Raw genomic sequence first — 24,457 nt, 5'->3', positions numbered from 1 at the left:
GAAAATAAAAATGGGCTTATAATTAAAATCGCGCAAGCGGCTCTATCGGAAACGAAAATATTCCAATGTCTCCAATGAAAAGATATCTCGCGTGGCATTGGTTTGAAAGATTGTCTCAACAAACGCTTGTTTCGGAGAGAAAGGGCATGAAAAAAAAAAAAATAGAATGAAAACTTCTCAGTCTATATCAGTGTATTTTGGTGAAATTTTGATGAATTTTGATGAAAATGCACAGTTTCTCAAGAGTTTCCTAATAAGTTCGATACTTTGTTGAGTGTGTGTACGTGGTAATGAGAAAGGAAAGGAGAGAGAGAGAGAGAGAGTGAGTATAGAGACACGACGCGCGACATTGACTCGAGGGACAGCGAATAAGTAGACGCAACGCCGAGGGTTAGCCGCTGGTTTAGCCGGGCTGCTACCGTATATTCCGGGGATGCTGCGCGCGCGCACCGGGGGTTGCGCTCTGGTTTCATCTCAGTTTCGCAGCCTCCCTTTCGCGGTCCGTGTCAAGTCCGCCGGCTCAGCCAGAGAGGTGTGTCGTTTCCCGTGTTTCGTTGTCTCTCAGCTTGCCCCAGGTTGCCCCAGCTAGCCGATCGGCAGCAGGCCGATCCGGACGCAGGCACTCCACGTCCGCCCGTGGTCGCCGCTCTCGAGCGGCCGCCGCCGAGAGCTCTCTCAGGACTCAGCTTCGAGCTGAGCGATCTCTCTCCGTTCTCTGGTTCGTCATGCTCGAGCCAGATGCGTCACTTTGCTCCGGAAGAAAATGGAAAGCGTAATCGTACGGTACGTATACCGGATACGACATTCCCCGACATTCGTGCTTCCGACCTCCGCTGGCCCTTATAATCGCGACGATCGAGGGACGTGGGGATGTGTGTGTGTGTGTGTGTGTGTGTGTGTGTCTGGTCTAGTCCAACAGCCGGTTTCCCGTGCCCCCCCGTGAGCTCTCGTCGTGTGAGCCGCCTCACACACGCCTTGCACGTTGCAAAGGTCACCTGGACGGTAACACGAAGAAATGGAAAACGCGCGGTGCGTACCATATACGATATATATATATATATATATATATATGTATATAAGTTCAAAGGCTCGATACTCTCTCTGTGTAAGGTCAGGAGCGACGTGTAGCGGCTAACTTGAAAAATCTACCGGTTACGACGCCAGGACGTGGCTGACGTGTCAGCTTATGTAATCGCCGTTCTTCTAAGCAGCACAATCGGTTTTCACCTAACGACAATAAGTCAAGGTTCACAGAGGTCATACGATGTAAATATATTTTGTCGAGTTCCTACATATTTACATATCACATCCCGTGATTGCACGTCCTGTGCGTGCGTTCCGACGTTCTCGATGCGTTTTCTGTATTTTCCGCGACATCAATTACACAACGGCAGCTTCCGCACGAATTCGTGCGGAAATTCGCAAAGCGAATCCCCCATGTCTGAATTTCGAAGTTTGTGTCGCGTTGAATTGAATTCTCGGTTGCGGGAAGCGCGCCTCGGTTGCAGAAAACGCGCGCGCTTAAAATTCTAAACGCGACGAGGTACGCGGCATTAAAATGTGATGATGACGATGAGTAAGTCTGTTGAGGGCCGACTGTTCAGAGAGAGAGAGAGAGAGAGAGAGAGAACGAGTTGTGTGTACGTTTCTCTCGTCGTCTCACGGCTTGAGGGGAATCAGGAAAAGAGTAATGTTTATCGCGACGAATCTGCGCGATCTGTGACGCAACTCGAACATTTTCCGCGTCAAGTTGCAAATGAGGCAAAGTGCATTAGCTAGGTGCTGATCCTAGGTGTAGATTATCGATTTTCGGCGATCAAAATTGTGCGCGTGTGAAATTGAAGGCTATCGATGGGGAGGGGGGGGGGGGAGCTATTGCGCGCCACCGCAATTGTACCGCGAATACCATAATGTAACGAGGCAAGAGCCTCCGCCCGTTGGGCGATCCAACGTGCAGTCGAATTTTATTCCACACGTCCCGCGAAAATTGATCCTCTATCATCGTGTTAACTCGCGCAAACTCAATTCCCGCGGCTGCGATACGCGGCTCGGCTCGGCGTTACACGAGAAAAGTAACTCTCTGGAGTCACGTACTCGGAATCCCGACAAACTTACTATTTTAAGCTGCATGTGGGATAAAAGTTGTACTTTGTGTTATCCGCGAATCCGTCGATCTCGCGAAACGAACGCGCGAAGGGACACTCGATTGGGAAATCGAGATCGAAATTGCAGCGTCTCCTCGAGATGCGGGACGAGACGAGAACGCTTCGATTCATCCCGGCATTGTCCGTTTGCACGTGAAATTGTCGTTACAAGCGTTACAAGTGATTATCCTTTGGTGTCCCTGAGTCAGGGAAGGAAAAATTCCATTCCAAATGGGACAAAGCCGCTGTGACAAAGTCACAGCGTTGTGCATCGCGTTGCAGCGCGATCAGCGAGGAGTGTGCGAGGCACGAGCCTCTCTGTGCCATGTCGTGGCGTGTCGAACGGCTTTACCCAAACTGCGGTCCTGGACCTTGCAACCTCCCCCTTCGCCCCTCACCGCCCCTTTCACCGGACATTGCACCGATGCAGGCGTAGCGTATGAGAAACGGCTGCCTCGCCGAAACCCCCCTCCCCCCTCCTCCCTCGCCGTCACCCGCGGAAGAAGAAGGCGACTTGCAATCGCGGCGATGCGCGCGATCTCTGTCGCGCAAAGCGCGCGCCGTTCCGACACAAAGACACGGAGTTACGTAACTCTCCTCCCGCCGCGCGCTGTCTAGGTGTCTAGGATCTCCAGGATGATTCTTACCTTTCCTTCTTGTTTCTCTTCCCTTATCTCAAGCGGGGGAGGGGGGGGGACAAGCACTTGATTTCAAGTGGATCTCGCGTGACATACGACAGCTCGAATCGGACGCCTCGTCGTCGGGGAAGACTGCGTTGTGCGGCTTTTTTATACAGTCGTAGTCCGCAGCTTTCGAATCCGCGCCGCGCCGAATAATGTTCCCTGTCTGCTCTCTGTCTGAAAGAGCGGCGCGCGCGACAAGTTCGATTTTCGCTTTATCGCCGTGCACATCGCCGTGCGCATCTTGAAAAGAACGAGCCGAGGCTTAACGCTAGATTGAATCTTGTCTCTTGTCCATACGTCCATACCTTGCCCTCGTTACACACAGAATGTTGCAGCGCGTTATGGCGCACTCGCTGCGGGACACGGGAGTTCGTCAAACAGGCCACGACGTGCAGGTATATATCGTACATGCAGCGGCATTATGCGCGCTACATGGCGTATCGAGTACACTGAATACCCATCGTAATAGCGACAGCGACTACGTGTGCGTAAGATTGTCGCCTGGGGTTTCGCGTTGTGTGTCGCTTGCGTATGTATCGACCGGCATAATCGGTCGCTTTACAGCCTGTGTGTAAGACGCTCTCTCGTGTGCACGTACGCGCGGCACATTATATATATATATATATATATATATATATACACATATATAAAGCGTGTCACAATTTTCCAATGCAGTTGAAAGCTACAAAAGCTGTATGTGAAATTGCATCATTCGAAATGGCCCATGTACGACTGGCTCTCCTCTTTCTGTCATCTGCCTCCGAGAGACAGTCGTCTCTCCGTCGTCAGCGTTAAAAAAACTGTTATTTGTTTCAGTTTTGAATCGATACTCGTCTACTTGTTGAATTGTTTAATCGCGAGAGAGAAGTCAAGGTGAGAGACAGAGAGAGAGAGAGAGAGAGAGAGAGAGAAAGGAAAAGAAACGCACTAATATCGTCGTATGTGGACAATGGACTAGAGAGCAATTTTCAATCTGCTTTTCTCGACAAGCGTGCAGGACACGCTTATACCGTGTACACGCGTAAATTGAGTGCTACGTTACTGCCGTCATATACATCCAATTGTGTCATCACGCCGCACGCACGCGCGCACGCGCGCGCGCGCATACATCAATTACCACTTTGATGAAACTGAAGATTGAGCTTTGATTAATCCCGATAATTTTAATTAAACGACAACAAAATATCTTGTTGCAGTGACGCATCAAGATGTGCCGCGGAAGGTTCGCCGAAGGAGAATGGATTTCGTGCACGCGAACGACGCTGATGATGGATCGCCGTGCGAATGTGGAAAAGGTGAACCGTAAAGAGGAGAGAAAGGGGCTCGAGTAAATTCCGGATGAAGGAGATTTCGACCGTAAATTTTTCCCAATCGGTTCATCTGCTTTCTCAGCGCTCAATATTGGCAGCTAGCCTGGAGGAAGATAAGAGAGCGCGAGCGGCGAACGCTTGCTAAAAGCGCTTGCATTTGAGACAACGCGAAGGGAAAGTCCGCGCGAGAGATTGATCTCGCTACGCTCGTCATGCTTTCGGCGCGCTGTTCGGGCGCATCGCGTTTCGGCCACGGGAAAAGTGAAACGCAACGGGAAGAGCCCTTCGCGTCGGACCTGCGCGTCTAGTCCTGTTCGACTCTGGAGCTCGTCGCTTCGAATGAAATGGCGTGTGTGGGCGACTGCATGTATATGTACATATATTTGCGTATGCATACATGAAAATGTGAGGTTTTTATATTTGCGATACGTTTAACCCGTCGACGAGAGAGAGAGAGAGAGAGAGAGAGAGAGAAAGAGAGCGACTTCCGCGTGTCCTTCCGCGCGATGCCTATTATCAGCCGGCGACGCGATAAATTCACTCGGACTCTTGCGGAATCGAGGACGCGCGATAAGTAATGCGCGGCAGAAAGACCTGACAATGTGAGAGAGAGAGAGAGAGAGAGAGAGAGAGAGAGAGAGAGAGAGAGAGAGAGAGAGAGAGAGAGAGAGAGAGAGGGAGCCTGGTAGGGAAAGAGAGCGGATGCGCGGCGTAGATCATCCGGTCGGTCTTGATTTCGCTTGATTCATCTTCCGTATCGATACCGAACCCGCCGTGTGTCTCGTCCCGCGGCCGAATCTCCCGGTGATGTGGTGATGCATCGGCGGGCACGAATGAAATGGCAGAAACGATGACACGCAACCGCAATCGGCGTTGCACGACTGGAAACGCTGGAACAACGCTGGCGAGGAAGCTGAATCTCACGTTGATGACACTGCTGCCTTCCACCGTGGTCGCGGCTGCGATTAACGCCGAGGCGACGATCCCGACTAATCCGTCCACAGTGGTGGTGACGGCCGATCCTGCAGCCGTCACTACCGTCAAACCGCACCATCACGTCTACAACGTGACGGGATATCTCGTCGAGCACGACGAGCTCGATCATAGTAAGTAGTGCGATAACGTACTCGCGATATATCGTGCGCAATATCGTGCGTGCACGTGCGGAACGCACGCACCGAGAGCAGCGAGAGAGAACGCTGCTCTTCCTCAGCAAGCGGAGGGCGAACGGAGCTTCGAGCGCAGCAACGCGACCTCGAACGCGACCTCGCTCTCTCGATCTAGCGTCCTTCGATAGAGGAGGAGGACCGCGAGAGGTGTCGCGGGTGCCCCGAGTTATCGGATCGGCGGGGACCGTTGCTGCGTATCGCCAGCTAGTAAAACGACTCGAGTTATTATCGCTCCGAGAGTTTCACGCTTTAACCCGAAACATCATAATTTTCAGGTATTCTCGCCAGCTTTTCAGACATACAGACCGTCTTACTCGCTTGCATATCGACGTTATTACCGCTGATCATCGCCCTGGGGATCGCCTTCGGCGTCAGGTATGCTAATTTCGCTCGTTGCGAGAAAGATACGCGGCAAACTCGTCCGCGGCGCGGCGGTTGTTCCTCTAACGCGTCGTTCGCGCAATCGCAACGATCAGAACGATCCCTTGTAATGTATATATATATATATATATATATCTATCACTCGCGCGTTCCAGGCATGTGTGGCGAAAATATCGAAACGACCGGGACAGCGGGGATGGTCTGCCTTGGTACAAGAGCGCCTGCACTCGCAATAACGCGGCGGTAGAATCGCAACGTCGTCACTCGCATTCCGGAAATGTTCCCGTTCAAGCTGCCACCACGAGGGTTCTCTCCGCGCAAGACGTAAGTCTTGCTAATCGCGTAGTCTCTTTCTCCAACAACAGGTTCTCGACGAGCGAAGGTGTGTGACATTTCTAATCTTCGATCGGACGACAGCGACATGTTTCTTCTCCTCTTTTCATCGTCTGTGACACACCGGATTGCGATTACGGCTGGCTCTGAAAGACACGTGAAAGAGAGAGAGAGAGAGAGAGAGAGAGAGAGAGTTTACCCACGCACGAGATTAAGCCTAGGCTCGATATGGAAAACCTGTGTGAACTTTAATGCGCCGAGTCGATGCGAGTTTGCTCGATTCACGTGTGTCATTCACGCTCGATTACTCCGGGCACACAACATCACGGGCGGTAACCACGCAAATACCTTTGGTCGGCCTTGGTCTAAATCTCGAGGCTGTGCTGTAATAGGCGATACGCGACGTGCATTTACAGAACTGTCCCAGATTGCGTGGAGAAATGAGGCGGAAAAAACGAGAGAATACATCATGCAACGTGTTGACGTCGCGTCTCGGCCGACGGTCATTGTCACGTAGTGTCAATTGTCGACTGTCGCGCTTTTCCGTCCCGAGACAGACAGACAGACAGAGAGAGAGAGAGAGAGAGAGAGAGAGAGAGAGAGAGAGAGAGAGAGAGAGAGAGAGAGGAGAGAGAGAGAGAGAGAGAGAGAGGGGAGAGAGAGAGAGAGAGAGAGAGAGAGGCAGAGGGAGAGAGAGAGAGGGAGAGAGGGAGAGAGAGAGAGAGAGAGAGAGAGGCAGAGGGAGAGAGAGAGAGAGAGGCAGAGAGAGAGAGAGAGAGAGAGAGAGAGAGAGAGAGAGAGAGAGAGAGACTTTTGCCGAAAACTATGGCTACAGACCGTTACAGTACCGTTACAGCACTTTGCATTTAATAGCGATGCATCGCCGGCCCGTTCGGCTCATTGGCCTCGTTTCACTTTTCCGTCCCGGCAGATTCCTTCCGGCCAAAATCTCTCACTCGCGCAAACTATATTACGCGAATTCCTTTCAATTTGCCTCTCGTCAATTTGACTCTCGCGGACATTGCGTGTGTGTGTGTGTCTGTCGTTCCTTTCCATTAAATAAATCCAATTGACGAACATTACGCTCGTGCAAAAGCAAACGCGATCGTTTAAAGAGCAAAGCGGAGCGGGCGTCACAAACGTGACGTGAAATGAGAAACGAGTTGCTTTGTTAACTTTATACGCCGAGAATTTGAGGAGGCAAAGGCTAAGACCTTGTATACCTATGTTGCAAAATCGGCGCAGTATATTTATAAATGCGGGAAGTCGCATTTGAATCAAAGAGAGAGAGAGAGAGAGAGAGGGAGAAAGGGGATGGGAGGGAGAGGGATACGATCGTCGCAGAAATTCACGACGCATTAATCCGGACGAGTATGCAGAGTAGATATTTCTCTTTGCGCCACGTGGCCGATCAATCCGCACTCATGCTCAGCTCGTGTAAAGCGAGCAGAATCCATCAACTTTGTCTACCAATTCATGGTTACGGCGCGTAATGCACACTCCGCCGCGAGCGAACGAGCGTGGTTCACGCTCTCGTTCCTGATGGGTGAACGCACATTGCGAGCGCATAGTGCACGCATTACACACGCCGACATGCGTTTACACGTGTATGCGTATGACTCAGCCAAAAATACCGTACGTCTGCTGCTTGGCTCGAGGACGGCGGGATTGACCTGATTTTAATTTCGCGCGTATGCAATCGCGATAACGGCATTTAGCTGAATATGCCGTGTGTTTTTGCCGATGCATATTTATCGCAAATTGTGTCTCGCTCTCTATTCTTTCGTTCCGTCGCCAGCTGTCGCCAGCGCGCGGATGCAAATCTCAGTGCGCCGGGGTCAAGAAGAGTGCAAAGAAGCACGCAATGGTCGCGCGGGAGAACGCGAAGCCGAAGTGAATTTCAGAGAATACGCCTGGCGAGATGCGACATGCGACGTATTGTTATTATCGTCGTCGGATAAATCTTCTCTTACGTTGCCTCCGACGTAACACACGCGCGGGGAAAACATCTCAAGCGCGATGAAAATTCGAATCAAACCAGTCCCTATAGAGGTATCACGGCGAAGCCGTGAAAATGTGAGCTTGTGGTGGAGTCGAACTGTGTGTGTGTGTGTGTGTGTGTGTGTGTGATTTTTCTCGAAACTGAAACATCGAAACAGCGAATCGAACAGAGAAATATTTCTCGTTGCGCAAACTCGCAACTCGATATCGCGATACTTGCGCCGTACGCGTCGAGCAATGACTATAAGAAAGCTTCGCCCACTAATGAAATATATTATACGGCTTTCTTTGTCACGCTCTCACAACGTGCACAACGTGCGCCCGCACGCACGCGCGCACACACACACACACACACACACACACGCACACACCATTCGCCTGCCCCAAAGCGAAGTCTGTGGGGCAAAAGGGCATATGATGCATAAACACCGACGTTGGTGAAAGTTGCATACGATGTTTGACTTCTGCAATTAAACCGGGCCAGCTTTCCATACGTGGCAATTCGTTTCTTTTCAAGCGACGGTTTCCTTAGCATCTCTCGCGGGCTGTCCTCTCTCTAATTTCGCCTCTCGTCGTTTATTGCGTGTACTTTTCAGAAAATTCGTATTCTCGATATCGATTCCACTCTGCCTCGTAGAAATATGCGTCTCTGGAGGAGTTATCGTGGTATTTCTTTCAAATATCGATACGACATTTGGGTCGTAATGAACTTTTAGTGTTTGTTGCCGACATAATTATGCAATTTTTTGTGCAATTTTTGTGTAAACGATTTCGGTGGGTAATAATTCTTTTCTAAACTTGGACACTGCTCGATGTCATAAAATATGGATCGTTCATTTTACTTTCGTCACCGTCAAACATAAAGTTTCTTTCATCGTTGCACGCGTCTTGCAAAAGCGATCGCTTATTGATCGAGAACTTGTGTCACATTTTAAACGAGCACTCTTTAAAAGAGCTATAGAATCTGAATAATTGCGTGTAAGAACCAACAAGTTGCACAATTTGCACGAAAACACAAACACGTCCTCGGTTTTATCAGGTTTTGCCATAGGAGAAAATTTATCGCGCGAATCAAGGCCGCGAAACATGGCACTCTGGGGCCGAGCGAAGCAGCGGTGCAACTTTCATTGATCATACGTGTCCCTGCGGGATTAAATGTACTCGAGAGCGGCACGAAGCGAAGCTGCGCGGTGGACGCGCAACGATTCGCGATCATTCAAACGCGTACAGTAGTTATTTAACGGAGGTAGAAAAGTGGATTTAGCCAACGATGTATTTGGGAAATTAGTATGATGTAGCGACACGCACTCTCTTGGGATACGTTCAATATTTGCACATTATTCTACATTCATTCCCTGTTTTGTTCTTTTTCCAAAATGGTTGGAAGACCTCTCGAGTCCTCTCGAGTCCCGCTGCCATTTTATCGATCAGGACCGATCGATTGATGAATTCGATGGCGCGCGCGCGCGCGCGCGCTCGCGCAGACACACACAACACGCACATGCACATACGTTTTATAAAAATATTTTCACTGACTTATTTTCATCGGCCGTGTAACGACGGTATATCCTTATAAATGGTTTTGTCACTATATTCGTCGCATTATTTAGCACCACTGAAGCGCACTGTCGTCAGGAAAACGAGTACTGCGCACGAATAAATTGCGCATCTATCGCGCTACTCGGACTCGCGTATTCAACCGTGTATCCGCAATCGTCAGTTGGGCGATGAGAAAATGTGACTAATTCTTTTAAACTTGAGGAAATTATGTATCGTACGGATAAAGATTCTGAAATTTTCGTCCGCGTGAAAAAAAGACCGACGGGTGCTTTAATGATGAGATATTTGCCTACAATCGCGCGCTCACGATGTATTTTTCAGGTGTCGGGAATTATTTCTAATCAGAATGGAATAATTAATTCCGCGTCAGATTCATACATCTCGCGAGGGCGAGAGAAGGAGAAAGTTTCAATTTTCTCTACAGATATTTATAAATGAATAATTTCTACCATCAGTAATTAGGCGGGTGCACCAACTACTATGACACCAACGTGTCACCAGCAGTTATCGTGACTTTCTTACTCGTATTATTATATTCAGCCCCGCAGGTTACGTCCACATGGTGGAAGAAAACGGTAGAAAAGAAACAAAAACACGCATTGATCTATCAGATTTCAGGCCCGACGATATACCCTCCCCCCCCCCCTCCCGTGAGTGAGAATTTCGGGCAGAAGCGCACTATATTTCCACTGTCTCTCGTCCGACTTCCGAGAGAATTTCCACAGCAGCGATCGGCGAGCCAGCAATGTCGCACCCGCACTATTTTCCAGTAGTAATAGTAAGCGCAGCGCTTGTCTATGTCGGCCGCTAGTTGCTCGCGTAGTACTCGGTGGTGGGGGGTACCGCGCGCCTTCTTAAAGCTTTGCGGTTTTTTCAAAAGCAGCGCGCTACCCCCACCGAGCCCATTCCTAGCCCCCACTCTCCATGTCCGGCTCTCGCGCGTTACAGCCTTACAGCATGTACCCGCGCGCCCCTCTAAATCGCACTTTCCCGTCCCGTCCCGTCCCGTCCCGTCCCGTCGCTGCATCGCCGCACCGATGCTGCTGCATTCGCTCTCTCCGCGCTCTTCCCGCACGCTCTTCTCGCCGTTGTTCGGCGCGCTCCTTGACCGTTGTTCTCGTATCGTATCGTCTACGCGACTCTCGCTCGCGGTATACTCCCTCCTTTTCCTCGGAGGATTCTCTCTCGGCAATGAGAATGGAATTTTCGCCAACAGCATTATCCGGTTATCACCGTCGAGAAACGTTTCACGCGCGATTTTTCCCCTCTATTCGTCCACGCCTATTTCCCTTTTTCTCTTTCTCTTGATCCAATAATCGTTACGTATTTTCCACTCGAAGCAAATTTGTACACGTCAGAGTGTTATATCGTATCTCGTATCGAATACGATACGCCGCTGCGTTTATCGCGCCGCGTATTTCAGCGCTATCTTCGATCGAACTTTTCTCATTTCCTCAGCCTTACTTTAAAGGCCCGAATACATACAGCGGGAATATAACGAAAGAGAGAAGAAGCCGGCCTTTTGTCAATACGCTCTGAATGAATACGGGCTTCTGGACTTGGTCTGGACGGGGTCGCGCTGTGGATCGAACGATCGCTTTGCACTACGGGTGCGACGCGACGAATGAATATAGCGAGAGATAGCGAGCCTCGAGAAAGTGTGTCATTGTTTACGCATAGTCGGGTTTACTCTACGACTCGTACCGACGCTCTTTTAGCTTCTCAGCTCCTCTCTCTCTCTCTCTCTCTCTCTCTCTCTCTCTCTCTCTCTCTCTCTCGTTGGTTTAGTGTTGTCTCTCGTGATATTTTGAGATACGCGCCAAAGAGACGATAAAATGTTAGATACTGGAAAATGATTCATCCTGCGACTTGACTTTAGTCGCAGTCTGCTTTGACTTTATTTTCCTTGTCTGTATTATAAACCGTCCAGCGAGATACGTTGTCCAGGGATTCCAAGCCTTCATCGTTTTCATCGCGAAATGTGAATCTCCAACGACTCAAAAGACGTGATTACGTGGAATTTCGGGTAGGGGCTTGCCTTGCCAGCCGGTGTGTGTGTCATCGAGAGTGATTCTTGGCTATTCAAAGCTATTCAAAGCTATTTGGAGGAGAGAAGAGGAAGTTTTTCTTCTCGTTGTTATATATACAATCGGACACATTTTTCAGATTGCACGTTGGCGCATTTTCTCGTGTTGGTGTCATCTTTGACAATCGCGCAGAAATAATTACTTACTAGTGCCCAAGTGCCGTCAAGTCGCGTCGCGAAAAGTGCGATAACTCGCACGACGAGAAGAAACGAAGAGAGAAACGACGGTATATGCGCTACATACTTTCTCCATGAGTCACACTATTTTTTCGTACTGGCTCAAACGGCGCAATCTGGCCAATCGCATCTTGCAATCTTGCGAGAGGATGAAACTTCATTCCGAACGCGGGTTGTGCATGCATGTTAAATGTCCTCGTCGAACGTGCATATACATGTACACACGACGCGGCTATCTCACGGCGGGAGAAAGCGATCTGTACTGTATTTAAGCCATCGCGGGGTGCGCGCGCGCGCGCGCGCGCGCATGCGCGTGCATCGATGTGTGTATCTGGGACCGAGACGAAAACTAGCCCGATCGCGCGCGCGCGCGCGCGGTGGCTCTGTTGGCTCGGGGTGGGGTTTCGGGTGGGGAAGAGCGCGCGGTGCGAAAATAAAATTTCAGACGAGGGAAATGCGCGCGGCGCAGCGAAGGAGGTAAGTTGGGTCACTGGGCGTTAATGCGCCTGGCTAACTTTACTTTCGCATTGCTAGACTCAATTCATGCCAAGGCTGACCGGGTGCGTTGCCCTCGATTGCCCCTATGCCGTGTGGCCACTGGTGGTCTCCCCTTCGCTCTTCGGCGACCGGCCGCGATGCGGCGCGGCCACAACCCGGCGCGCGTTCACAACGCCGCCGCCGCCGCCACCGCCGCCGCCGCCGCCGCCGCCGCCGCCGCCGCCGCCGATGCCGATGCCGATGCCGATGCCGATGCCGATGCCGCGCTGCTCTAGACACAGACTTGGCTCGCGCTGCTTCGCGTAGACTAACTCGCCAGAGTTTCGCGCGCGCGCGCGCGATCTCCCGTGCCATGCGAGAGAAATGCAAGAAAGACAAGAAAAGGAGAAGGTCGAAAACACACACAGTTATCGTCAGTCCGTCCACCATCGTTTTGACCGTTTGACATTTGACGGCTAGGATACCGTCCCTTGACAATCCGAGCCTTGCCATTGGAGACGAAGATCGATCGAGATTCACTCTTGAATATACAAAACCGCGCGACGATAATGTTACAGCGAGCACAGCGATTTTTCTATCAATGACAGAGACGCAACGTGAGCGAGTTTAATCGATTTCTAGATCATATTGCGCGCGCGCGGATTCTCCGATATTGCCGATCGCGTATCGCGTGTCACTTTCTCAATATAGCAGCCCATTCATTGCGTTTGTTGACCTACGTAGTCGTACTCGGGTGCGTTCCACGTATCACGTTTGTGAATCGAATCACGGATCTCTCATTAATGGCATAAAAGCTCTCAACGGTCCTCAGCGGTTCACTCACTTTTATCCTTAACGATTATTCGGAAGCTCGACAAATAAAATATTCGCATCGAGCAGCGAGCGTTAATTTGTGCGTCTGGACGAATCACATGTGCGTGTCACATCGAAATGTTTGTAACAACGCATCGTCACAAGCGTCACAAGGCGAGCGAAGGGGGGAAGAGCGAGAGAACGACCGTTAAGATGCGCGTTGGATGATGAAAAATGGATGGATGGATAGGAAGCGGCGCAAAATACCGCTGCTGTGACGAGTCCATCATCAGCCGAGGGTTTCGACACGTGGCGTCGTGACGCGGCGCGGCGCGGCGCGGCGCGGCGCGGCGCGACGGCGGCTCGATCCGCGCAGGCAGGCGATCCGCAGGCCGCCGCATTTTTGCGTCGCGGATCTGTGCCGCGGTTCCTCGAGTTTAGCCACGCTATCGCTTATTCGACACTGTACATTCTCGTTCTCATCGGTTGAGCGTTCGCTCAACCACCCGTTTATTCGGCTGTGCTGTACATCCATGCACCCGTCTCTCTGACCATGCGCGCGGGTCCGTCCGACCGACCGGACCCGCTCTCGTCGGCGTTGTATCGCGTCCGTGGGGTGGCTGACCTAACCGAAGGGGTCGTTGCACTCGTGCGCCTGGGTCCGCTTTTACCCCACCACGTCTCTCTCTTTCTCTCTCTCTCTCTCTCTCTCTCTCTCTCTCTCTCTCTCTCTCTCTCTCTCTCTCTCTCTATACTTCTTCTGGTCAGCCTCGCGCGCGCGCGCGCGCAACGGACCTATCCTCTCGTCACATCTCTCGCTTCCACCACCGCATTGTGGTGACCACTCTTCCTCCCTTTCTCCTTTCCTCTCCACCTTCGTCTTCGTTTTCTTATTATTATTCTCTTTCTTCAATTCCCCCCACCAAATCTCTACTCTTATCCTACGTATTGCCCATTCCGCTCAAACCCCGACTGTAGTCGGGTCTAAAAGAAATTATAGTTATTTACCACCGGCCCTTTCGGATAGTCGGTTATTTCGCGGCGGTCACCCTCCTCTTGCCTCCACCTCGACCACTCGTCCCATCTCGTCGTGGGACGGTCATCCTCTTCCTCTCTTTCTCTCCTTCTCTCTCTCTCTCTCTCTCTCTCTCTCTCTCTCTCTCCCTCTCCCTCTCTCTCTCTCTCTCTCTTGCGCTCGCTCGCTTTCTCTACCGAGCGTAACTCAACTTGGGAACTGAAAGACAACTTCTTTGGTCAATCTTTTAGAGCGACGAGATTCGAACTCTCGAGGAAGCTCCGAGGGACGAGGACGTACACGTGTGTGTACACGCACGCACGCACGCACGCACGCACGTATACGCCTTGCACTACGCGCAAAATGAAGGAAGGAAAGGGGGTCAACGAATTAGACGGGCAAGTGGAGGAAGATAAAGTTACTACTGTTTCCGTTACTACGCGAATATTGATACGAATGAATTCGTACAGTCCGGTAACGGAGAGGTGACAAGAGGGACATAAAATAGCGCTACGTTCTCAAGTCTACCGTCTTCTTCGCAGAAACCTTTACGACCGGTTATATGACTTCCTTTTTGTTTTCAAGTAACGTTAATGGAGCCAACGGATTTTGCGAGGTACATCATCACACACAGGCCAAAGCATAGATTGCACACCTTCAAATTTCTCGAATTATACACTCGAGGATATCGGGACTTACTACGCAGCATAGTTGCAAATCTAGGTTTTCAGCGCACGGAACAACGAAGCAAAGTTATCGAATGACGTACTCGCTATAAGACGATAAGACCCGTTGTTTGCTATACGTTTGCGAGGCGTACCAGACTATGATAGAGATTAGCTTATCTCGACTACGAGCCACAAGGAGGTCTCTGTTCGTTTGCCAGCACTATGTCAATATTATTTCTCTGACCGTCGCCGACTCAATCGAGTGCGAGCATGATTCCAAAAGTGCAGCTTTATTCGCGCGTTTCTGCTAGCGTATCGCATATCTGCTAGAAAGAAGAAAAGGAAAAGAAACTACCACTGCTAAGACTCGTTGATTCCTCCAGAAGTAACAATCGAAAGGAAGAAACGCAACGTTTCCCCAGCTTTGTCTCTTCTGTTAAATGCGCAAACGAATGATCATTTGGAAGGCAGTTAGTTGATCGCAACTTCAACTATAAAGAACAGTGATTGCAATTTTACTTTTGAGATTTCTCAAGCAACAAAGTTTCGTTACGACGCAACAGAAATATTCAGACAAATCTGACGGAGTGTTGCGTCTCTCGCGTCCAGAGTTTCTCTCTCGACCGCCGTGACGACCGCGTTTGGACGTTAAAATCGCGATCTGGCGTGTTTTCTGGCGCTATGAAAATAGATGGATGAGACCATCGCTTGTATGTACCGTTTGCCAAAGTTGCCACTACTTTTTATCTGGCGTGGTTTTTATCATAAAGGTCAAACAAATTCGAATAGCCCATTCGAATAGCCTTCCGTGACTGTCTTTTCTGGAACGACCGTCGGTCATAAATGTTGCATGAGCGGCCAAAGTGACTGACATTAATAATGTAAGCGCCATGAGGAAAAGAAACACGGATGTGGTCACTTCGAAATATAATAAACGCTCCTGCCGGCGCAGCCGGGATGCTAAGGCTGTTTTGTACTTGTAATATGTTTCTTCTCTTCGGGACATTTGCTGTCTTTCAACCGGTGACTCGACATGTGCGAAAGCATGAAAAGCTGAAAACTTGAAAGTTCCAGAAGTCAAAGTCTCGGCACGAGTATGTATGTTGTTTACTTTGATCGCTTACAATTGTGTTCCTCTTCCTCTTTTTCAGGAAATTTCAGATTTTAGAAAAGCTCTCGATACATCGCACGCGCCGTATTCGATCGATAAAATTTTACAGCTGCGGGTATGTGAGTTTCAAAGATTGGGTAAAAGCTACTTTGCATAAATAATAGCGGTGTTGACTGCACGCGGAAATAATTCCATATCTGCAAATCGTATCGGATAACCTTGACGAATCCTCCAAGAAGAGGACGTCATTCCTTTTTCTTTGATGCATCAAACATTCGCAATCAATTTCGAATGACGCATTAGAGCTTGACCTCGTCGACGATATCCGTGAAATGCTGCATACGTTCCTCGATTAACCTTTCACATTTAACTTTTACCGGTCATAAATGCAAGTGTAATTTTATGGTAGCAAAATTATGGTAGTGTTCTGGACTGTTGTAGAAAAAAGAAGAGAAGCAAACGAAAAAATCTGCTATATGCTAGGATAAAAGTATGCTATAATAAAACTAAATCTCGTGAGTTTGACTTTGTACGTACTTCGCTAATATCTCCATTTTGTTGTTGCATCAACCGGTTCGAAGATTCTTTTTTCTTTAATTAGATGCATATTTTTATTTCGATTGGACGATCGGACGAACCTTAAATTTGTCCGTCGATTTTGACGTGATGTAATCCAACAGCGGCATACTACGCGATGACGAAATAACTCAAGGCCGCCCCGCGTCTATCTCGTTTATGGATTACCTGCTTGTACAGCCAGAATCTATTGTGGTGTAGAAAGACCGGAATCATTTTGACCGTCTGGGACCTCTAACGGTATATCGTTAAAATATGCGTCACGAATCGAATATTCACGCCACTTTTGGTATCGCAACTAACGCAACGATTCCTCCTTGCTCTATTCTATTTGCCACCACATTTCTCCCTTCTTTTCCTATCGTTATTCCAGCAATCCAGCAAATAAAATGCAAAAGTCCTCCCCCCCCCACCCCGCCCCAAAGTCAAATATTGTACTGTCTGAAAAAATGTGAGCGCGAACGTTTGATCGTTTTTTTATCTTTGCTTCGAGTTAAAGTGCAGGACCTTTTAAAAATTTGTAAATTTCATAATTAAATTAATTCTTACTCCAATTATCTCCATAATGATTTTTAAACGTTTGCATTTGCATACACATTTACATTTGCATCGCATAAAATGCGCAAACGTGCACGTGTATGTTGTATTATTAATTTTACAAGTGGGAAAGTACGAAAGCAAGAATCGCTTCGGTGAAGATTGTATCCAATGTCGAGCGAGCAATGTCGATTGTTAGCTGAATTACAAGAGAAAGGGGATAATTAAAAGAACATTACTATCTCCTGACAATTGGCAAACGTACCCGTCGACCATGAACGCCTGGCGTATTTTCTCCGATTGCCATAATTACCACTAGACTGTTCGCCTATAAATGTCCTTCATTCGTCTTCCATGACCGTCTGCAACCTCTAACGGTGATAGCAAAAAACCAGACACAAAGCGGCGAATGTCCTTGAGTGTTTAGTACTTGGACGTCTGCTAGAAGCAGCGACGTGACTGCCAACGAACGAAGCATTAATCGTACAGCAAACTTATACATATGCTGCTAAGCGCGCGACAGATTCGCGCTACGCACACAATACCATCGACGTCTTCTAATTTTGATAACTAGTTTCAGATGAACTGAAAATTAATATTTTGGGATATTATTACAATATCAATTTGTATCGTGTAATCTTTATCTATCGGAATAATTTTATGTTTGCTCCATCAAGTAAGAAATTAATCACAATCAAGTGTTCATTTATCGATATTGTGGATCATGGTCGCAATGTTTATTAAAAAAATTGTTATAGTCTTGCGTCGTGTAAGTCTACATTAATCTTATCTCTGCGATGAGAACGCTTCTTTTCACGTGCCAATCGCAGCAACGTCTTTAGTACGATATCGGCTCACGTTTGTGAGAGAGACATTCACTCGTTTGTTCGTTCGTTCGTTCGTTCGTTCGTTCGTTAGAGAGAGAGAGAAAGAGAGAGAGAGAGGAGAGGAGGAGGGGGGGGGGGGGGGGGGGGGGGGGGGGGGGGGGGGGGGGGGGGGGGGGGGGGGGGGGGGGGGGGGGGGGGGGGGGGGGGGGGGGGGGAGAGAGAGAGAGAGAGAGAGAGAGAGAGAGAGAGAGAGAGAGAGAGAGAGAGAGAGAGAGAGAGAGAGAGAGAGAGCGAGAGAGCGACTCGATCTTTCACAATTTAATCTTTTCTTTCGTGGACCGTCAGAACCGATAAAAATAGCTAGAATAGAACAAATGCAAAGGCATTCTTTGTGCATCTTTGCATAAATGTTTAGAGAGACCACGAGAGACATCATCCAGTGTCCTAATAATAATCGGTCGACTGATTTTCATCGCTACGGAGGTGAAAGGCCGGATAACAGGATCAGATTTGTCTTTGTGAGATATTCCTTCTCTCTGTTCCTCGAGCAATGGACCCTGAAGAACAATCGCCAATGACGTTAAAATTCATTAATAAAAGCAATTTCAAAAGATGAAAACACACCGAGACTCTCAAAGCGTTAGGAACGAGTTTCCTCGAACTTGCCAGGTTGATCGCTCCGCATCGCAATTACATCGTTCAATTTCCTTGAAGAAGAAAAAGGAATTGTCTCTCACAAACTACACACGCGTGCTTCGTTGAACTGATACGCCACGCATTGTGCGCGTGGGCGACAATTTTGTAATATTGCAATTGAAAAATGTAACCTAATCGCGAAAATTGCAAACGCGATATCATCCAGCTCTTGACTGTGAGCGCTCATCGCTGATTAAATAATCTCGCGACGCGCGCGCGCGCGCGCGTGTGTGTTGCGACTCGTATTTCGGTTCGGTGTTTTCGACTGCTATTCGCGAGTACCGCGAGTCAAGCCCCGCAATGATACCTGCGCGCTTTGGCTAACGTGACGACCGGTGTGTGTAGCGATCTAACAGAAAAGGAACGGAGAGACGTGCAGAGCGCAAGAGCAATGCCCCTTGGGTCAGGTTCAGTACCCTTTGGCACAAGGCGCTCGGAGAACGACGTAACCGGCGTGCATCTGCGTGCGTATAGGTGAATGTACACGCAAACATCTACTTGCACGCGAGATGACTTTTCGCGACGTGATAGATAAAAAACTATACGGGACGTTGCTCTCTCTCTCTCTCTCTCTCTCCTCTCTCTCTGCCTCTCTCTCTCTCTCTCTCTCTCTCTCTCTCTCTCTCTCTCTCTCTCTGTCTGTCTCCGTCTTCTTCGTACATTCGTAAATTAGGGCAACCTCGCGCCCACCGAAGAGGCTGTAACCAAATCCTCCATATCCCGTGAAGCGTAACGAAAAATTGCACGAAAAATCGCTACTGCCGCATTTCTCGACTTTTATAGTACCAAGTCGAAAATAAGTATTAATCTTATATAGTTTGGAATCGCGAGCAACTAAAACTACTCGGCGCACAGGCGGCGATGTCGTTCGATGTAGATTGTCACATCGTGAAAAGATTATTTCTTCTTTGAGTATCAACAGTGTCGCGAGTGACGAATGAGATGTTTGGTTGAAAGGTACATTGTTACTTGGATTTTCCTTGTCGCGTGTGTATATTCCAGCTTTATTTCATTCCAGCTGGTGAATGGCCTAGATGTACCCCGATATATGTGCGAAACGGAGGTGATGGAGGATGTAAATGTTGCCCCGGCGGCCATGGTGGAGTACACCACTTCTGGCAATCACACCAGCAAAAATGCGAATGGAAACATTATCACCCTTACATTGAAAAATAATCATCTTATCGTAGAAACGGAGGAACGCGCGGTGAGTACACTGTCGTAAGGGAATCTTGATGCAACAATGTCGAGTGACGTAAAATGCAGAGTGTGCGTGCATATCCTCTTCAACAGAGATGACGACTCTGATTCTCTATTCTCTATTCTAAATTATCACGCTGGAAAACACGCCGTAGCAAAATTCTTTATGCGGCAACTTCTTTACGCGATAGATTGCAAAGACTGGTTAGTTAACGAGAAGAGGAGCAGATTCATATCGAACTTGACCGACCCTGTAAGGTCAGAGGTTACCGAGCAATTTCGTCCCCACCTATCGTTCTACTTACAGCCTCGTCTTATTCGTGTCTCGGAAGCCCGTTCGTCTCTCTCTCAAAATTCTCAAAATCCTTCGGGCCACTGCTTTCGCTTCTATACGCCTACGTTTCTTCTTTCTCTCCAATCAAGATATGTTTCCATTCTTTTCTCTCTCTCTCTCTCTCTCTCTCTCTCACATACACACACACACACACACACACACATGTACATGTACTTACTCTCTTCATGTTATGTGTGTCTCGCACCTCTTCGTTTCCCTACTCGATCTCTCTAAATGCTCTACTCGCGCCACCACATTCGGTCCACTCTCCTCACACGTACGTGTACAAAGTGGCCAACTATTGAACAAGGAAAAGGCGTGGAGAGCCGACTCGGGTCCGTAACTCAGGCCCACGCCGAAAAGAAACGAGACGACGCGACGCACGGGTAGACACGTCTCGCAAATTCCCGTGAGAGAATCGGAACGTTTGACTGCGTGCGATGAAGCTTGGATTAGCTGTCGATTAGAAAATGCGGATCTCACGAAATGCGTTTCACCCGCGATGGAGGGAGGGAGGGAGGGAGGGAGAGAGAGAGAGAGAGAGGGGGGGGGAGAGAGAGAGAGAGAGACAATCGCTCGAAATTCGAAGAAACGAATTTACGTTCTGCTAATTATCGTTCTGCTAATTTGCGCGATTCTTTCGTGGCTATTTTATCGGCCTTTTCAGGTAACGATGGAAGACAGCAAACCCATCGCGAGATACAAAGACGGCGGATGCTCATTTGTGGTGGAGGTGCAGCCAGATTACGACAGGGAGGAGGTGGAAGGTAACAAGGGATCCTCCGACGACATGACTGCCGGAATCACCGATCAACAGGCTCTGGTACACAGAGAGGAGATACCAGACGATAGATCGTCAGGTAAAGCGCCTCCATCAGCGCGGCACCACGATGCGCACCACGCTCAGACTCGCTTCCACTCTCCACGCTGTCATTTCAGGCTTTGAAAATACACGATTGTTTGGGAGCACCAACACCGGTTTGTCACAGTCGGATCTGTCGATATCCAGTCAAGGTTCGGCCAATCCAAGCTACCGCTATGGCAATCAGGTCGAATACGACTCTGGCCATCTCGGCTATCCTATGTACGGCGGTAGTAGTTACGAGTCCGATGTGCTGTCGAGAAAGCTGGAAGGACGATCCAAGTGGGTAGAATTTGACAAGTCCCCGGACATAGAAAAGACGCTGTTGGACGACTCCAGAAATTTGACCATTGACGAGGACGAAGATAAAAATGTAAGTGTGAGAGACAGAGAGAGAGAGAGAGAGAGAGAGAGAGCGATTGTTTGTCATCGATTTGTTTGTCAAAACGTCCCATCCTCTTCACAGCATATTGATATGCAAATGAAGAACAAATAAAAATTCATCGTTACATCCGTTTGCAATTAAAAGATTGTTTTCGCCATGTATCTATTTCTCGATCGTCATCTCGTCGCGATTGTGTCGTAATAATAATAATAATGCATAAACAAATGCATCATCGAGTTCACAAAGGCCTCGTACGTAATAAGACGTAATTGCTCGTCCACTTTCAGCCGCAGTACTTTGGAAAATCCAAAAACGTGTCATCCCTCCAAGATGTCGTGAGCGCGGTGATACGAGAGGACTCGCTGGAGATCAACAATTTCCCAGACGCCGTACGGTCGAACCCGAATCTCCAGGTGAACGGTACAACGCCCAACAAGTTGGAGATTATGGAGCAAAAGGCTCTGAGCAACGACTTTGCCGGCAAATCGGAGAGCAATAAGCCCGTGATAACCGGCGCGCTGCTGAAAGACGACGTTCAGGAGGATGCGTTTCAGGAGCAACAGCGGAAACTGGGCAACGGCACGCTGACGCCGGAACACAAGCAGGACAAAACGACGGATCACAAGCCGGAAGGTAGCGTCTTCGTGCCGAGTCACAAGCGAACCGGCAGCATTCCGCCACGATTGATCGAGGAGACGCTCGAAATGGATCGTAAAAAGTCCTTGGACATCTACAACAAGTATAGTCAAATCAAAACGAGCACCAGGAGTATACTCCCGAGTCTGAGTCCGAAATTCGAGCTGCTGCAGAACGAGGTGAGTCCTATCGAGGAGAAGGAAAGTTAATGCGTATGTCATCCGCCGGTGAAGGGATGCTCCTCGTTCGAGACGCTCGCAATCGGGACGTAACGTCCACGTTACAGACAGAAACTGCAACGAAAGACACCACACTAGTCAGGGATTGAAGAAACGCAGCGAATACGGTTGGTGCTTTGTACTTGTAGGAATTATGTTACTTGATATATAGCGAACACACACACGCACACACACACACACACGCACACACACGTGTACAATGAGCTCTCAGGAACGTGACGGCTATTTAATCGCTCAGAGAACGGCGACAAGAATCGCGAACATACATTTCGTAGAGTCGAGTAGAACACTTGGGACTTGGGATACCTAAATGAGTCTACGTCGTACGACGAGGTGGATTTCGTGTAACGAGTTAGCGTTTAAAATGGGATAACCAATTTCGTTGTCAAGCAGATGCAATAGTCACAGAGAGATATTACGTTTCGCGATATATTTTACTTAACCGCTATCTTCTTAGCGGTTCGCACGATGGTTCGCACGACAGTTTGACACGTTCTTCTTCTTGAACGAGAACGCAACGGAAGGTGTGATACAGTGTCCGATTGTCGCGTGACCGAAGTGCTTTCTTTTATTCTATAGTTTCAACAGACAGTTGTCCCGAGTTGTCCAGAGACGATAGTTTCAAATATACGTAAACTTGAACTTTTTCACACGGACCATGCCGTTTAGTTCGCATCGACGGACCGTATCTTTCGCGCACTGAGACGAATGAACGTTAACTGTCAGCGTCAACGTCACGCCGGAATACGCGCCAATGTCACAAACTAATCAAAAAACATTGCAGTTCTCTGAATCTTTTCGCACCATTTCATATAGTGGTACAGATATTTTACCGATATCGCTTCAGACTCACGATAGCGTTACGTAGTTATATACTTCAAAAAATAGATATTAAGGAAACATTTTTAAATATAAATATACAATATACCATGGATAGGGAAGATTTCGTCTAATTTTCTATTTCCCATTCGGAACGTATAATAATTGCGTAGTGTTTCACATTTCTTATATTTTCCCACGTATCCATCGAGTGTACGTTGACATTTTTCAATTATCAAACACTCGCTTCACAAATCATTCACAACGATCTTCAGAAGGTCACTAAATTAAGTCAAATAAAATAAAATCTGCTTCGAATTGGATAACACGTTTGTACGCGCCAAGTAGGGATTAAAACAAGCGGATAAAGCAATTGTCGGATCATACGTAGTATGCCGCGCACTATTTTGTAAATGGATTTATTCTATGTATTATATAAACATTTCATCCGTCAGTTTTCAGTTGGCAGTTGCTACGAGTCTATCGATACTTTTGAGTCAAGCTTAATCGATTAGGCGTGTCGTTATCGTAATGATATTACATATAGTAGTAATCGTAAGTTCCTTAGTACTATGTAAGACGTTATATTTCTAAACATTCATATATATATATATATATATCTAACAAACGAGTCGGTATGACAACCTTCACGTAAAAGTATGAAAGCACATACACGTACATATAGTATACACAAACACGCGTATACACGTACGCTCGCACGTAATGTAAATCATTTTTTATTATGCTTGATAGACGTTTCAGAATGTCGAATCGACGCTTAAAACCTAACGATTATGTGGATTCTAGTGCCAAAATACAATAGTTTCTTAAGACAGTCCTCCGTCGAGGCGACTCGCGCGAGCCGACGAGCACTTACCTATGAATATAACTACGTTTCTCTCTCTTTCTCTCTCTCTCTCTCTCTCTCTCTCTCTCTCTCTCTCTCTCTCTCTCTCTCTCTCTCTCTCTCGACAGAGAAACACTATGTTACTAATATTTCAGATTTTATACGCTTACGTTGAATATATTACAAACGTTATCTGATGTTGGCTTTATAATGCTCCGTCGTGATATCTTACTACGGCGAGGCATTGTAAAATTGAATGCTCTTTAACCCGTGTATATTTAGAGTTCTTTGTGCCATGTACTTTCCCAATTTTCACAAATACTGTCACCACACTACTCTCTATCGCTATGTTTATACCTTACTTCTCATGAGGAAATTAGACCAACTTGCTTCGGTCAGTGTGCGAATCATTCGAAGTCACATTGGCACGTAATTAATGCATATACAATTTTGCAACATGGAGTATATATATGTATATATATATGTATATATATATATATACACACACATATATACATATATATATATATATATAAATGGGGCAAAAACGTTGATTTGTGAAATTCTATCT

General features: G+C 48.1%; 1 protein-coding gene across 1 annotated transcript; it reads left to right on the top strand.

The window, feature by feature from the left end:
- Positions 1 to 430: 430 nt before the first annotated feature.
- On the top strand, positions 431 to 23,952 carry LOC105189637 (uncharacterized). Its single transcript, XM_011151878.2, has 8 exons — positions 431 to 783; positions 4,024 to 5,243; positions 5,582 to 5,681; positions 5,843 to 6,011; positions 19,583 to 19,771; positions 20,766 to 20,958; positions 21,038 to 21,333; positions 21,633 to 23,952. The coding sequence occupies exons 2-8, from the start codon at positions 4,976 to 4,978 to the stop codon at positions 22,188 to 22,190; spliced, it is 1,773 nt and encodes a 590-aa protein (XP_011150180.2). The 5' UTR covers positions 431 to 783; positions 4,024 to 4,975; the 3' UTR covers positions 22,191 to 23,952.
- Positions 23,953 to 24,457: the final 505 nt, after the last annotated feature.

This window comes from Harpegnathos saltator, unplaced genomic scaffold (assembly GCF_003227715.2).
Source record: "Harpegnathos saltator strain DR-91 unplaced genomic scaffold, Hsal_v8.6 scaffold7, whole genome shotgun sequence".
Lineage (NCBI taxonomy): Eukaryota > Metazoa > Arthropoda > Insecta > Hymenoptera > Formicidae > Harpegnathos > Harpegnathos saltator.
Note: the sequence above shows the minus strand (reverse complement) of the source record. Positions and strands in the feature narration are given on the sequence as shown.

Bases quoted from the DNA above. Each gene is read 5' to 3' on its own strand.
- LOC105189637 (XM_011151878.2), top strand. From the start codon at position 4,976: ATGGCAGAAACGATGACACGCAACCGCAATCGGCGTTGCACGACTGGA. The intron at 19,772-20,765 runs GTGAGTACACTG...CGGCCTTTTCAG, and splicing joins TAGAAACGGAGGAACGCGCG to GTAACGATGGAAGACAGCAA. The intron at 20,959-21,037 runs GTAAAGCGCCTC...CTGTCATTTCAG, and splicing joins ACCAGACGATAGATCGTCAG to GCTTTGAAAATACACGATTG.